This window comes from Ochotona curzoniae, unplaced genomic scaffold (genome assembly GCF_017591425.1).
Source record: "Ochotona curzoniae isolate NIBS_2020 unplaced genomic scaffold, NIBS_Ocur_1.0 contig_2210, whole genome shotgun sequence".
Classification (NCBI taxonomy): domain Eukaryota; kingdom Metazoa; phylum Chordata; class Mammalia; order Lagomorpha; family Ochotonidae; genus Ochotona; species Ochotona curzoniae.
Window position 1 is genome coordinate 33,107,513 of NW_024465369.1, and position 16,219 is coordinate 33,123,731.

Genomic DNA, 16,219 nt, shown 5'->3' on the forward strand with positions numbered 1-16,219 from the left:
TCCATTCAAAACAAGCAGTAATCAAAAACTTACACATAAGCACAATGCATGAGCAAGAACACGGGAAAGTGGGGAAAGTTTCACTGCTCCACGTGAGGAAGTGGGTGGCATGAGCTTGCTGTTGGTCCAGATGATTGCTTAGAGAGATTAGCAATTAGACAGGGAGCAGAAAACTGTGTCTGGTGCACAGACTGGATGCACAGGTGAAGGGGCAGAAAGAGGAGTAGGCCATAGAGGCTGAGGGCCACACATCTCCTCCATACCTTCTGCCTTGGGCATGGTTATTTAAAACAGTGTCGAGGTCAGCAGACAGCACCCTGAAGGCAACAAAGGAAGAAGCCATCCTTGTAACAAGACCTTGAGCCTGGTGAGGTGGAAAGAGGTCAAGATGAAGGCAGTAGTGCTGGGAGAGGCAACGCCCATAAGATAAATAATTGCTCACCCCTGTCTACAGAATGGTTTCTCCTGAACATTACATGGAAATACACATTTTGGAAACTATGAGAGTAAGATGGTGGCTGTGAACAAAGCAATGATCTGAAGAAAGACCACTCACCATCACCATTATCACTACTACGTATTCACATATGCAAGCAGTGCACACACACACATCACATGCATGCACACACACACTCTCAGCTTGTACCAAACAAGAATGAAATTTAAATGCTGAGATTCCTATGTGTCCAGGGAAGCAAACCAGAACTCAAAAGATTCGGGGAAACAGAAAATTGAAGAACTTGCTATTTACTTACGGAAACTAGGTTCTCCTCCACAAAAGGAGTAAGCATGTGAGACCGAATGGTAACCATGATGTCACTGAAATCTAGACCAGAAATCATGCCACTTTTGCTCTTGTCTTTCAGGGCAAAGGCTTGTCTTGCATGTTCTAATTGTAGTTCCTAAAGGGGAAAAAATAGAAGTAGGGCATGAAATTGGTTACAGTACATCCCAAGTATATGGTCTGAACAGTAAGGACAAACACCCTTTCCCCACATGTATTCAACACAGAAATGAATAATACATGGCTCTGAATACATATAAGCTTCTCATTTATTTTAAGAAGCATGTGTTTTCTTGAAAATATTATAAGCTAATCTTCAGGAAGAGGAATGAATCAGAGCATGCCATACAGAAAGGAGCAGGGAAGAGGTTCAGATTTTACTTGAAAGGTTTCCATCATTGAAAACAAAGAGAGAACAAAGTTTTCAGTGCTTTACTTCACTCTTGTACTAAAACATGATTTATTCTCTCTGGTTGAAGGTTTTCTTGTCATCCATGATTTTTTCTGAACTAAGAATTTAGATTCGTTTTCAATGTTACATGTTACAATCAGTCTCTCTGTAAATGAATTACAAATCACTCTTTATCAAACAATTTTTACAAATTAACTCAGTTACAGGCTATATCTAAGTAGTTTATCAGTTCAGGAACTGCATGAGATGCCCGTATTCACACCTGAGATGTGAATGATGTGCTACTTATCCTATGTGTACTATTAAAAGGAAAAAAACTAAACTAAAAAAGAGGGAGAAGGGAGCCCAGCACAATGATTCAATTGGCTAATCCTCTCCTTGCAAGCACTGTAATCCCATATGGGCACTAGCTGGTGTCCCAGCTCTGCTTACTTCCCATCCAGCTCCCGCTTATGGCCTGGGAAAGCAGTCAAGGATAGTCCAGGGCCTATCAACCATGCAACCCTGCAACCATGCAGGAAACTTGGAAGAAGCTCTTGGCTCCTGGCCTCAGACCAGCTCAGTTCCTGCCATTGCAGCCATTTGGGGAGTGAACAGTGGATGAGAGATCTTTTTCTTTGTCTCACCTTCTCTCTATAAATCTGCCTTTCAAATAAAAACAAATTTTTAGTAAGTCAAGAACAAAATTTCTGCTGTGGAGATCCATGAGGTAATCCAAATAAACCTATTAATACACTATAATCATACGGTGCTGTTAGAAGTCACTTTTATACTAGTTGCAAACCTAGAAATAAGACATATCCAAATATACATAAATACTTCTCAAAGATAAGGATAACACTTTTCACTGAATTTATGAACATCTTTAAACCAATGTTGCTATAACTTTTTCTGACATCTCAGGAGCTTTAAAAAAAAAGATTTATTTGTTTTTATTGACAAGTTAGATTTAGACAGAGAAGGAGAGACAGAGAAAATGATCCTTTATCCACTGGTTCACTGCCCAAGTGGCCACAATGGCTGGAGTTAGGCCAATCCAAAGCCTGGAGCCAAAAATCTCTGCCAGGTTCCCCCATGGGTGCAGGGCCATGCTTTGGGCCATCGTTTACTTCCTTCCCAGTCACAAGCAGGCAGCTACATGGGAAGTGCAGTAATCAGGGCACTAACAAATGCTCAAATGGGATCCTGGTGCTTCTAAGAAGAGAATTTAGCAACTGAGCCAATGTGCCAGGCCCTATAACAGCTTTTGGGTTGAGTTTGATCCAGCTGTTAAGACTCTGTTTTGAATGCCTGAATACCATACTGGAGTGCTTTGAATCAAGCTCCAATCCTGCTGATGCATATCCTGGGAAGGAACAGGTGATGGCTTTAATGGTTGGGTTGACTGTCATCCACATGGGAGGGCTGACTAGAGCTCCAGGAGCCCAGCTTCTGCTGGTCCCAGCAATGGTTTTTGAGGGCATTAGACAAGTTCACAGCAGAGAGATGTCTGTCCCCCTTTGCCTTGTTTTCTCTGTCTCTCAAACAATTTTTTTTAAATATTTATTTTTATTATTTTTTCATTGGAAAGGCAGATATACAGAGAGGAGAGACAGAGAGGAAGATCCTCCGTCCGATGATTCACTCCCCAAGTGAGTGCAACGGGCTGATACTATGCCGATCCGAAGCCAGGAGCCTCTTCCGGGTCTCCCACGCGGGTGCAGGTTCCCAAAGCCTTGGGCCGTCCTCGACTGCTTTCCCAGGCCACAGGCAGGGAGCCGGAAGGGAAGCGGGGCTGCCGGGATTAGAACCGGCGCCCATATGGGATCCCGGGCGTGCAAGGCGAGGACCTTTAACCACTTGCGCCACCGCGCCGGGCCCCAAACAAATTTTTTTAAGATTTATTTTTATTGGGAAGGCAAATTTACAAAAAGAAGGAAAGACAGAGAAAGATCTTCCGTCCATTGGGTCACCACCGAAGTGGTCACAACAGTCAGAGCTGAGCTAATCTGAAGCTAGGAGCTTCCTCTGGGTCACCCACACAGGTGCAGGGTCCCAAGGCTTTGGACCGTCCTTGACTGCCTTCTCAGGTCACAAGCAGGGAGCTGGAAGGGAAACAGAGCATCCGGGACATGAACCAGCACCCATATGGGATCCTGATGCACGCAAGGTAAGTGGCCAATAGGCCAGTGCACCGGCCATCCTAAAATAAATTATTTAAAAACAAAATTTAAAAGAACCGGAGAACCAAGGTGGCAGAATAGGGTAACAACACGTTTAACTGGATGGAGAAACATTAACCAGTATGAAGCAGAGAGGGCACATTCCAGGAAGCAGTAGAGGACAGAACAACAGCAGAAGGGTGCCTGGAGACTGACAGACACAGCAAGCAGTGAAAACAATGATGTGTTGTTGCAGTGACTGATACACTAGCACCATTCAGCAAATGGTGATCTGAACTCCACCAGCAGCCGGAACTCTACCAGTAACCAGGTAGGAAGGGACATTTACCCAGAGCTCCAGAGGCAAACCAAAGAACTACCCCTCCTGCTGGTCTGTTTGATTTGACCAGGAGCAGAAACAGAGAGGCAGATCCCAGATGGGCAGTGCGGGGACAGGGTAGATCTCACAACCCAGTTCACCCCTGTAGAGCTGAATCGGGCGTCATTTGGTTTTAGGACAAAAAGGCAAGGGAAAGAACTGAGCATATGCTGAGCCAGGAATGAACTCATTTCTGGCTCAGCGAACTGCAACACCATGGCATCCTACAGTTTACACCCAAGACAGGTCTAGGTATCCCTCAGACCTCATAGCCAGCAGATTAAGAGCTCTAGTAGTGGCACATCAGGTGCCATTTTGTACAGTGTAGCAAAAATTTTAGGGCTGCAAGAACAACAGTGAGCCACACATGTGTTGATCTCATGAGAGCTCACTGAGCTCAGTGCATTGCACTGGTCCCACAGAAAACAATACCGACCTTGGCACTGTATGGGTCAAAATAGGTCCGTGTGCCTCTCAGACCTAACAGTCAACAGGTTTCTGCAAGAATACCACCAACAACAACTTAGCAATATAGGACTCATGGTGTCTCCGTAATCCTGGGAACTGCTCCAACTGGAAGTGGGAGAAAGGCTGCACAGACAACAGGAGGTGGAGAGTGGTGAGCCAGGAGCTGGGGCTAAGGAGACCATGGTAGAAATCTAATACAGACCTGGAAATCGCTGGAGGGAGTGGCACAATTGGCTGCAAACAAAGAGCTGTATACCAACTGCAATAAGTAAAATTGAATTGTAGACCTGTGAATGACACAGCTTAGAAACCTGCCCCAAGGAGAAGAATCTGCTAACCAGAAATACAATGTCCAAGAGTAAAAGAAGACACAAAGGCAAAATGTATATTACTGAAGACTCACCTGTAAAGGAGTAAAACCCTATGCCAACTTCAGAGTTCACTGAGGAAGACATTGAGAAAATAAGAGATACAGAATTCAAAACATTTGTTATAAAGCTTCTGATCAACAGCGAGAAGCACGTAAAGCAGGCGTTCAAGAAATTTAAGGAATATATCACACAGGAAATGAATCAAATGAAAGCTGACATATCAGAAATGAAGAATACAGTGGAGCAAATTAAAAGCACAGTGGAGAGTCTCCAAAACAGAATAAGGGAGGCAGAAGAAGGAATTTCAGAATTGGAAGATATTTCCTTTCATCATGGGGAAATAAACAAAAAGCTGAAAGCAGAGCTGGATCAGGCCAAAAAAAGTATTCGAGAATTGATAGACACTAGTAAGAGGCCTAATATAAGAGTTACAGGAGCCCCAGAAGGTACAGAAAGATAAACTGAGATTAAAGGTTTATTCAATGAAATGATAAGGGAAAATTTCCCTAATCTGGAGAAAGAATTGGGAAACAGCATTTTCAGGAGGGGCACAGAACTCCCAACAGGGTTGACCAAAATAGATCTTCACCATGGCACATGATAATCAAGCTCTCTTCAAACTGAAGGAAAAGATCCTTAAATGTGCACATAAAAAAAAAATCAACTGAAATATAAAGGACTGCCAATTAACCTCACAGGAGATACCTTACAGGAAACTCTACAGGCCAGAAGAGAATAGAGCAACATATTCCACATTCTAAAAGAAAAAAATTGTCGGCCTAGGATAACATATCCAGCAAAGCTTTATTTTATCTTGGAAAGTGAAATAAAATTCTTTTCACAGTAAAGAAAGTTACAAGAATTTGCCTCTTCCAAACCTGCTCTACAAAGGTTACTTAAAGATGTTCTCTTGACAAAGAGGAATAGCACCCACCAAAACTAAAGGTAAATGGGAAGAACATCCCAGTAAAATGACAACAGAAGACTAAACCAATGAACAACCCATTCCTAAAATGACAGGACCAAAATACCACCCATACTTTAACCCTGAATGTAAATGGCTTAAGCTCAATCAAATGTCAACCGGACTAAAAAACAAAACCCATCTATTTGTTGCCTACCGGAGACACATTTCACCAACAAAGATCAGCGAAAACTATATCACATGGATTTTTACTTTTGTTGTTGTTGTTGTTAGTTTTATCTCTTCAAAACACTTTTTTCTGATTAAATTCTTAACTGATAGATCATACAGTAGCATCATTTTCTTGAAGAAGGTTCTTGATTTTCTTTTTCATTTCTTCAGTGACACATTAGTCATTCAGTAGCGTGTTATTTAAATTCATGGTGTTGTTAATTTCTTTTTTCTTCCTGTTGTTGATTTTGTTTTGTGGCTTTTCATTTAAGGGGATGTACAATAACTGTGAAATGGAGACTAACACACCCAGATGTGAGGATGCAATGCAGTATGCATCTCTACTTCCAGACAAAAATGAACTCCCAATGAAACTGTTTACTATATGAGAATAGAATGATGGACTCTGCCATTGTCCATGCCCACAATGATGGACATATCACTGTGTATTAAGAACTATACTTTAGTAATGATACAGGGGAACTCAGTGGCGGGGGTGGGGGGGGGAATTGGAGAGGGGATAAGGGAAATCCCAGGAGCCTATGGAAATGTATCATAAAATGATGATAACAACAACAATAATAATTAAAAGATTAAAAAATTTAAAAGAACCAAGTGGTTTTGATAGGATTATCACCCTTTCCATTTACCTATATTTTCCTACATGCTGTGAATTCTGAATGATGATTGAAAGACATTAAAATTACCTTACGTGGGGCAGGCAGAATGAGTGGTGAACACTCACCCCACATCGGAGGTGACTTCAATCTCTGGCTCTTGCTCCTGACTCTAGCTTCCTGCTAACACAGATCCTGCGACACTGTGCCAGCAGCTCAAGTAGTTAGTACAGTGTTGCTGACTCCTGCCTTCTGCCCTTGCCAATCTCAGCCACTGTGGGAATTTGGGGAGTGAACAAACAAGAGGGTTTCTGTCTCTCTCATCATTTTGTCGCACAAATATATATTTTTTTAATTTGAATTTCTTACTAGATGTTTGTTTTACAATTCATTATAACAGGCCTAACTGTTGGAGACATTTGGGGTGTAAACCAAAGGATGGAGGATTGTTCTGTATGTTTCTCTCTGCCTTTAAAAAGATGGAAATAAATTTTTAAAAATTAAAATAAAAAAACTAGAGAAGTTGAGAAAATTATACATTTGCAAGCTGATTCTTTAAAAAGGAAATGCCCTTTCAGGTATATTTTCTGTTTGTTTAATGATTTCTCCAAAGATGACTTTCATTCACTGAAGACACTTTGCAATATTTATTGGTATCTGTTTTCGTACACCGAGAGCTTTACATAAGAAGCTTCTTTTTTTCTTTGTTTTGCTTCTCAGTTTGAAACTTTTAAGCTAAAATTGTATACTCCATATATATTTTTTGGAAGACTAGAAATGTATTTAAATGTAAGAACAGTGCAAGGAGCCCTCAGTACCCTTCAAGCAGTTTCCACAAGATCCATCTTGTTGGGCCTAGCGTGATAGCCTAGTAGCTAAAGTCCTTGCCTTCCATGCACCAGGATCCCATATGGGCGCTGGTTTGTGTCCCAGCTGCTCCACTTCCCATCCAGCTCTCTGGTTCTGGCCTGGAAAAGCAGTTGAGGATGGGCCAAAATCTTGAGACCTTGCACGCACGTAGGAGACCCACAAGAAGCTTCTAGCTCCTGGCTTTGGATTGGCTCAGCTCCGGCCCTTTTGGCCACTTAAGGAGTAAGCCAGTGGACGGAATATCTTTCTCTCTGTATACCTGCCTTTCCAATTTAAAAAATTAATAAAATTTAAAAAATCTTAAAAAAAGATCAATTTTGTTTTCCTTATATTTCCCAGTCTGCCAATCCTACAGAATCTACAGTGATCCTTCAAGTACACATTTCTACAAAGTAAAGAAGTCTTTGAACTACTGACATTCCAGAAATAAGAGATTCTATTCTTTCCACGTTACTCTTTCAAGGAATTTTATGCTTTATAAATCCACATTTTCATTTGGGCTGAATATAATTTTTTTATAAATTTTTAACTTATTTTCATTTCATTTGGAAATTACTAAAAAAATAGATTACCCATCCACTACTTTGCTCTCCAAACACCTGCAACAGCCAGGGGTGGGCTGGACCAAAGCCAACAGCTCAGAATTCCAACTAGGTCTCCCACATGGTACCAGTGACCCAACTACTTGAGTGTTACCTGCTGACTTCCAAGCTGCACCTCAGTGGGAAGCTGGATAGAATAGCTGGGACATAAACTAGGCATTCTCATAGGAGATGCAGGTGTTCCACTGTGCCAAATGCTCAGTCACTGAGCATCACTAAAAAGGCTTAATATACCCATGCTTTGCCACTTGCTATTTCTTGGAGATAAAGATAAAACGTAATGGGAAGGGAAAGATAAGTAGATAATGTAAAGGACAAATGAGGGAAGAAAAAGGTAAGACAAAGAATGGACCTAGTAAAATTAATAAAAAATAAACTCACACCAAGGAACACAATCATGAAATTTCAAAACACCATATAAAGCAAAGATTTCTAATGCAATAAAGGAAATGTGAACAGTTGGTATACTGTATTGTTTAGGGAATAAGGGCAAGAAAAAGTCTGTATGTATTCATTGCAGATACAATATTTTTATAGCTATTTTCAATCTGTATTTGGTTGAATCCACAGAAGCCAAACACACAGATACAACGAGCCATATTTATCAAATCACAGTAATTCACATAATTAGTGATCTAATCAGAATCGTGGCTTCATTAGATTGGAAGGAAGAACAAATATGCCCAAGTCTGTGTTGGGGAAGGAGAGGTCAAAGAATTAGTTCTTTTATATTTATTTTTTTATTTTGAAACTTTGAATTTTGTGGCGAAAGAATTAGTTCTTAATGCTTCATAATTAGAATCCAATCGAAAATACCTAAAGAGGAATGAAGACTGAAGCCCAGAAGTTAAATCATAACTTGGGACATCTGCATCCCATGTCAGCTTGCCTGGGCTCCAGTTCCCACCCTTCTCATCTAGCTTCTTGCTGATAAGCACCTTGGGAAGCAGCAGATGCTGGTTCAAATACTTGGGTCCCTGCCACTCACACCAGAGATTGGAATTGACTTCCAGGCTCCCATTTCCTGTCTCTACTGAAGACGTCTAAGGAGTAAACCAGCAAATGGAAAACTCCCAGCTGCTCCACTTCCAATCCAGCTCCCTGCTTATGACCTGCTAAAGCAGTGGAGGTTGGCCCAAGTTCATGAGCTCTTGCACCCACATGGGAGACTCAAAAGAAGCTCCTGGCTTTTTGCTTTGGATCAGCTCAGCTCTGGACGTTTAGGAAGTAAACCTGAGGGTGGAAGACCTCTCTGTCTCTCCTCTCAGCAAATATCTGCCTTTCAAATAAAAATAAATACATCTTTAAAAAGAAAGAAACAAAATTAGCTCTGAAGAACAAGAAGTGCAAAAATAGAAATAAAATGTCAGGAGACTTCTATTTTTGTGAAAAAATTTTCATGAAACAAGAAAAGCAGTAGGAATAACCAGCACATATTTACATCTGCTTAGAAACTCAACTCACCTGGAGAAACTGTGTAAATTCTGTGTAATTGAGATGCTTCTTCCGGTTGTGACCAAAATGCAGTCGGATAAATTCACAGTCCCAGTTAAAAGGGATATGATGATGAATAATAGTCTGTCCAAAAATTTCCTTGACATTTTCTTAAAAGGGAAAAAAAAATAAATCAATTAAATCTGGAACAAGTAGCTCAATACACTGCAATCTTCCTACAGAAAAAAATTGAGAAATTTTAAGTCAATATTATCTGCTATTAACTGTAAATTTTTTGTGTACCCAGGAACCCATGCACAGTTGATACAAAATACTATTTTACACTGACGATTATGTACCATTACCTATAAGGCCATGAATTCTTAATTTCTCTTGATTTAATTTTAATTAGAAAGTGATTGGTATCTTACACTATAAATGTCTTTTTCTTTACATTCCAGTATAAAATCAATAGTGTTTTCCCAATTCCTCAAGGAGTTGAATTAAGCCCTTTATCAGAAGCATGAATACCTAAATTACAGTATAATACAATATTTGTCATACTAAATATGGTTTGATTGAGGCTTGATTATTACATTCACACTAGCCTGAATATATCTATTGAAGATAGATATAAGAAATACTACCAAAAGCATATCATTAACTCAGCAGCAAGCACCTTATTAAAAGCTTCTGATATTGTCAAAAATATGGTCTTGACACAAAGCTTCAAAATCCCCACAAAATCCATGATTAGTCTGAACTATTAAAATATTTTAGGGTAAGTGAAATTAGTGATTCATTTTTTAAATAACGAACCAAACCCAGTACACTAACTTTTAGATAGGAACCAGTCACATGGTATAATAAACAATCAGAACCCTCTGGCAGCTTGTCATCATGCACTACAAATGTCATTCACTTTCTTTCACAGTGCTGAATTTACTAAAAAATGTCAATTCACGAATGACTGGTACTTTAACAAGCATACTGTAAAGACCAATTTAGGAGCTCATGCCAAAAAAGGAAAGAAAAAAAAAAAGAAAAACATATTAACAAAGAAAGCATGAAGTTTGTTTTACTGATGTCTGACAGACAAAATTACTTTCAAATTCAAGCCAATTCTATTAGTAAAAGGGTTTAGAGAAATTAGTAAATATTCATTTAATATTTCTGTAAACTACTCCATGGTATTTTTTAATTCCTATTTGAATGAGATCTCATCATTGTAAAAAAGTTTAATGGATTCCCTTCAGTCTTAGAGTATTAGTCAAGGGGTGAGAGCACCTCAGAATCCTAAAGCTGGAAATACTACCAGTGGGGACTCGGTACTTGATCTCTGAACTGCCTACCAGTAATAGCAATTGGAAGGCGGCATTGGATGTCACTGGGTAGATGGGATTCTCATCTTTTTTTTTTTTTTTAAGGAAGGAAGGATTCGTTTCTTATCTCAGCAATAATAGTAGTTCAGTTTGTCAGAGTTTTCAAATTATGCTAAGTCTTTTCACCTTACCTAAAAACAAGCATACAGGTTTTCTGTTTCTGAAAAAAACTAACAATTCACTCAATACCAACAATTCCTGGGATCCTGGCATCTATTCAATACAAAATATTACCCTTAAAATCTATAGAAAAAGTTCAAAGATGTTAAAGTTTACATAATAACTAAGATAAAGCCTGCACAAAAATTGAGGATTAAAAATATGACAGGATCAACAGAAATTTTTTTAAGATCCATTTAATTAAGTAGCTATTTCTATTCCAAAAGTAATTTATTTATGAAGTTTAACAATAAAAACTATTGCACTAAAAGAGCCATGAAAACATTGATGGAAAGCAGGTATTAAGAAAACTTAAATTTCTACAGGAATTTAATTAATGATTAAAGGGAATAAATTACTTAATGGCAATCTTTATTGTAAAGGAAACAGCTACAACTCATTTATTTGGTAAGATTTCAACATACTGTTACCCAGAAAATTTTTACATAATGGTGGAATGAAACTGAGTCTCTTTTATATTTAAAAAACTCAGAATCTGAAATTTAATACTATATCAAATAAAGGGTCAAGGCTTTCAAATGATAAAAATCTATGCAAAATTTTTTCTCAAATCACAAAAAGAATATTTTACAACTAAAATTATACAATTCTGGGTCCACTGTTGTGACACAGTGGGTTAGCCTGCTCCCTGGGATGCCAGCATCCCATATGGATTCTGGTTTAAGTTCTAGCTACTTTACTGCAGATCCAGTTACCTGGGAAAGCAGCAGCAGATGGTCCAAAGGCTGAGGCCCTGCAGTCACAGGGATACCATGATAGCTCCTTGTTCCTGATTTAGCCTGGCACAGTCATAGATGTTGTGTCCATTTGGGGAGGGAATCTAGTAGAATACATTTTATCTCTAAATAACTTTACATTTCAAATAAGTATTTTTAAAGTACAACTCATATTGTCAAAATACCTTTATAAGAAAACTTTAGCTATAAATTCTATGCCTAACAATATTTAAATGCAATTTCAGAATGTCTCTGGAATTATTCAAATCATGGCTTTAATGTCTCGCAGTAATTATCACAAATTCAGAAGTGTCATTTGTTTCAACCTTTTCTTTGAACATTTCCTATTTCTCTCAATGATCACTTGGCTGCTTTGCCTGTGGTTTTATTATGATCATTAATACATGCTGTGATTTATTTATTTATTTAAAGATTTATTTATTTTTATTGGAACATCAGATATACAGAGAGGAAGATCTTCCGTCCACTGATTCACTTCCCAAGTGGCGCAACAGCTGGAGCTGAGCCAATCTGAAGCCAGGGGCAAGGAGCTCTTCCAGGTCTCCCATGCAGGTACAGGGTACCAAGGCCTAGGGCCATCCTCAACTGCTTTCACAGGCCACAAGCAGGGAGCTGGATGGGAAGCCAGGCCGCTGGGATTAAAACCGGCGCCCATATGGGATCCCGGAGCGTGAAAGGCAAAAACTTTAGCCACTAGGCTACCATGCTGGGTCCATATGTTATGATTTATTAGCTAGTCATGTCACAGGATACAGCTGTATTCCAAACCTTTGGCACCTTTGTAGATATGTTCTCCTTCCCTTCTGTAAATTGCTTCCACTACCAGCTGCCTAAGACTGGCTCAAGAGGATCACAGAAATCATTTATTCACCTAGTTTTTTAAGACCATTTCATATTCACCACTGCTGCTTTTACCAGGATAAGCTTATCCCCAAAGAAAATTATATTAAAGTTCCAAAACTGCAGAACATATACTTGTGCGGCCCATTCCTCAAACACCTGATGCTCTTTCTTACTCAAGTTCGGCAGGTCCTACATGAGATGAAAAGCAACATCATTCATCTCAAATATCCTCAATACATCTACTTGGAACTGCATAGAACACTTCCCCTGAGAGAGAATCCCGTCTTTCCAGTGGCAAACAAAGGCTAAAAATGCTGGCCTCAAAGAAAGGGATTTAACCCATACATCTTATTGGCAGCAAGATCATGATATACACTAGGTTGGCATTGCTAGGAAACAGGAATCCATTCTCTTTAACTTAACAGAAAATGACAACTTTTTCACTTCCTGCAGTGCATGCACTTAGGAAAAGGATGTTTACAACTCTACCGAAATGGGAACTGTGGCCAGATACAAAAGTAGCCTGTCGTATGTTCTCTTTTCAAAGAAGAGGAGTGCACTGATCTGTCAGGAAGCAAGGTAATGGTCACAACTGTGATTAAGTGTTTGAAGATAGATAATGTTAGTCAGCTTAGCTGTATCAGTCACTTAAAATGCTTGTTCTAGATGAAATACACATCACAGTGTTGATTTTATATAAATACGTCTTAACCGAGGTTTTAATTTCCCCAGCAGCCCACACTATGTCTCCCCATCTCATCCACCCTCATCCCTCCCAGGGTTCTTATGGGAGCTTCCTATTGGCCTTTTTCACCTTTTTCTGCAGTACAAAATTACCTCTGACCGGGGCTGGCACTCTTCTCCAAGACTGCCACCATGCCTGTTCCATGAATGAGCCTGGAAGGAGCTGCTGTACCAACGGTGTGGCCAGAGAACTCCTCCTGTAGGTATACAAGCCATCAGCCCTGTGACACAGCCCACCTACCAGCAGCCCAACGACATCCTGATGCCAAGGATTCCAGCCCAGCAGGAGCCACTGCTTCCAACTTATAGGCTTGAGGCCAAATATTCTTATTGTCATGTTGGGGGGAAAAGTCCTCAATAGCTGAGTTTCACCTGTATGGCTCTTAAAGTGAAGTCAGAGAGGCTTTTAGGACTTCCCACCATCAACAGTGAATATCCTTGTGTGTAACTGAACAAACACAGTGGTGAAACTAGTGGAAGTGAAGAGTTTTTCAGTGAAGGAAAAATTGCAAGGAAAGAGAAGGAAAAACTAGGAGATCAAAAAAGGAAACAAAGGAAAACAAACGAAGACGACCACAGAAAGACCAACAACAGGAACTTGTACAAGTTCCAAACAATCTAGCTTGTAAACTCAGTCCTAGACTTCCGGGTTCTGTTCCCAGGTGGGTCAATGGTTTCCTGGAAGACCTCTGTTTTACTGCAGGAAATTATTTTTATTCGCCCTTTACCTACCTCCAGCAGGCCTAGTGCACAATCAGCAAAGTAGTTGTGCTGCCAAACACATGATATGTAAACATCCATTTTTCAGAAAATGTGAGTTCACATTTAAAGAGCAAATCTAATCTGAAAGAAGCTGTATGCTCCAATAGTCTATCACCAAAGGGTGTAAAGATTAATACTGGGACACTTTTATTTTACTTCAAACTATAGCACTCTTATAAATTTTTTCTTAAAAATGATCATCTCTACAATATTCTGAAAACAAAACAAAGAATCTCATAAACTCACTTTAATTGGGTATTCGGGCAACGCTCTACGTCTTATCTAATCTATCTAATAGGGGCTTATTGCCATAGAATTGCATAGTATTCCACGTCCAAATCTTTGTGTCCCCTTAAAAAGTGTACATTTCTCACAGCTATACTTCGATTTTCTGTTCCTTTAAGTCAGGAGTGGAGAACATCCAACCCATGGACCATATAAAGCCCACAGCACAGCCCTGCCAAAGCACCCTCAACTGAAATTTAATAAATTTACAGCAGACTAATTTTCAGGTTGATAATTTTGTATGATCCATGAATGATATAATAAATATCCAAATGACTCTGACAGAACAAAGGCTCCGCACCCTCTGCTCAATCAGAGCAGTGGTTATGCCTAATCTATCCCAAGACATTTTTTCCCTCTAGGGAAAAAAGCCTATTTTAGAGGTATAAATGGAACACATTTTTAAATTTGTTTTACAAGTTAATTGTCAAACACAGCACTAAATAAAAAAGAATCCTTGTTTTTTGAGTTTCTCCAGAGGATGAGGATGTACCCTTGCAAAAGCTCACGCTGAAGAATTTCCTTTCCTAGGCAAACACTTGGGAACATAGGTTTGTGAGTTTCTAATGCACAGTCCAGAACAGACAACATGTTTCATACTCATTTATTAGTTAAGAGTTAAGAGGGCTTTTTGATTTGCTTAGAGTGATTATATCTTTGTCAAAGCAACAGTCCTTTTTAAAAATGTGGGACAAATGCATGGTAGCTTTCAACAACACAATGTAATATTACTGCTTATCTAGGTTACTTGATCCAATTATATCAAGCATAGTATCTAGTACACTAGTGCATAATATGGAAACCAAGGCAAATTTATACTATATCTAGCACACATCTGTCATGCAATGACCTCTATAAGGCTCGTGCACCTGGCAGTAACAGATACTCAAGCCATTAAGTAATTCTTCACAGCATGCATTAGAAATTTTATTAAAAGAACATCAAAAAGCAGATAATTAACTAACGGTTTTCATTTATTTTTTAAAAACAAAAACTCCAGGACCCTTTCCTGAGCCTTCATGTTCTCCAGTGGGTTACCAAGGCCTCAATGCAGCTCCTCTCTCCAGGATGGAGACGTCTCTATTAAACAAAAGCACCTGTCCAGCACTCAAATGCTGTTCAATACTACTGTTTATATAAAATCTGCAAAGATGTACAAGTTTAACTCTAATATGATGTGAATAAAAAGCATATCTAAAAAGCCATAAATGAGAATATATACATGTACACAGACAACATTATTTTCCTAGTTCACAAGAGACTGATGGCGTCAGTTTTTCACTGCACCTTGCATCCAATATTCTCTTCCAATTTTCATTCCTCATATTCACAAGCAAAGTCTACATTTTAAGTAGCTCCAAACTAGAAAACATAAGGCCATTTAAGTGAAAAGAATTTAATTCTAGTTAGAAAGAAATCTAAAATTTCCTTTTACCTAAATATGTGTCTATAAATATGTAAGCACAATTCATTTTATCTGGTGGATACAAACATGAAAACTAACCCTCATCACAAATCCAAAATTCTGTGAAAATAAACAGCAAGTTAATTATTTCCTCATGCAGAAATTCTGAAGTTTTGGATACAGACTGAAATAAGTGGACCTTGGAAATCTCTTTCAATGGCATTTGCTATAGGTCAGATTTTTACTGATTTTTCTCCTTTCTTAAAAATATAAACTATTCCTCCTTCATGATGATTCATCATAAGAAATTTGTCTAGAAATGAATCCTTAAAACAAGGAAGACAGGACAGAAAGAGGAAATGGTCAAGGTCCTGAGAAAGTGAGTGAGCACCATTGAGAAAGCCATCCAGCTGGCCAGGGATCCCAGGAACAACGTTGAAAAGGGAAAACAGCTTTTTCTTATTCCATTATAATCTTCTTTTCTGTAGATTACGAAGTGAAAGAATGAGAGCAAGATTTTGGAGCATTCGTTTGTTCTTCAGTTCAAACCAGGTACTATCAAAACTACGAATGATTTGTTCTATTTTAAATTCTATTTCATTGCAATCCTATCTTACATTCTGGTTCAAGAGAAAAATAAAATATTTATAGAATCATAAAGCTGGGAT

The 16,219-nt window shown here is 38.9% G+C and overlaps 1 protein-coding gene across 1 annotated transcript in view; it reads right to left on the bottom strand.

Moving 5' to 3' along the window:
* The window catches only part of SLC25A12 (solute carrier family 25 member 12), an 89,780-nt gene that overhangs the window by 36,921 nt on the left and 36,640 nt on the right, over positions 1 to 16,219 (bottom strand). The window contains exons 5-6 of the mRNA XM_040971714.1: positions 9,244 to 9,383; positions 756 to 902 (exon numbers count right to left, since the gene is read on the bottom strand). Of these exons, the coding sequence (XP_040827648.1) occupies positions 756 to 902; positions 9,244 to 9,383 (287 nt within the window). The remainder of the gene's footprint in view (positions 1 to 755; positions 903 to 9,243; positions 9,384 to 16,219) is intronic.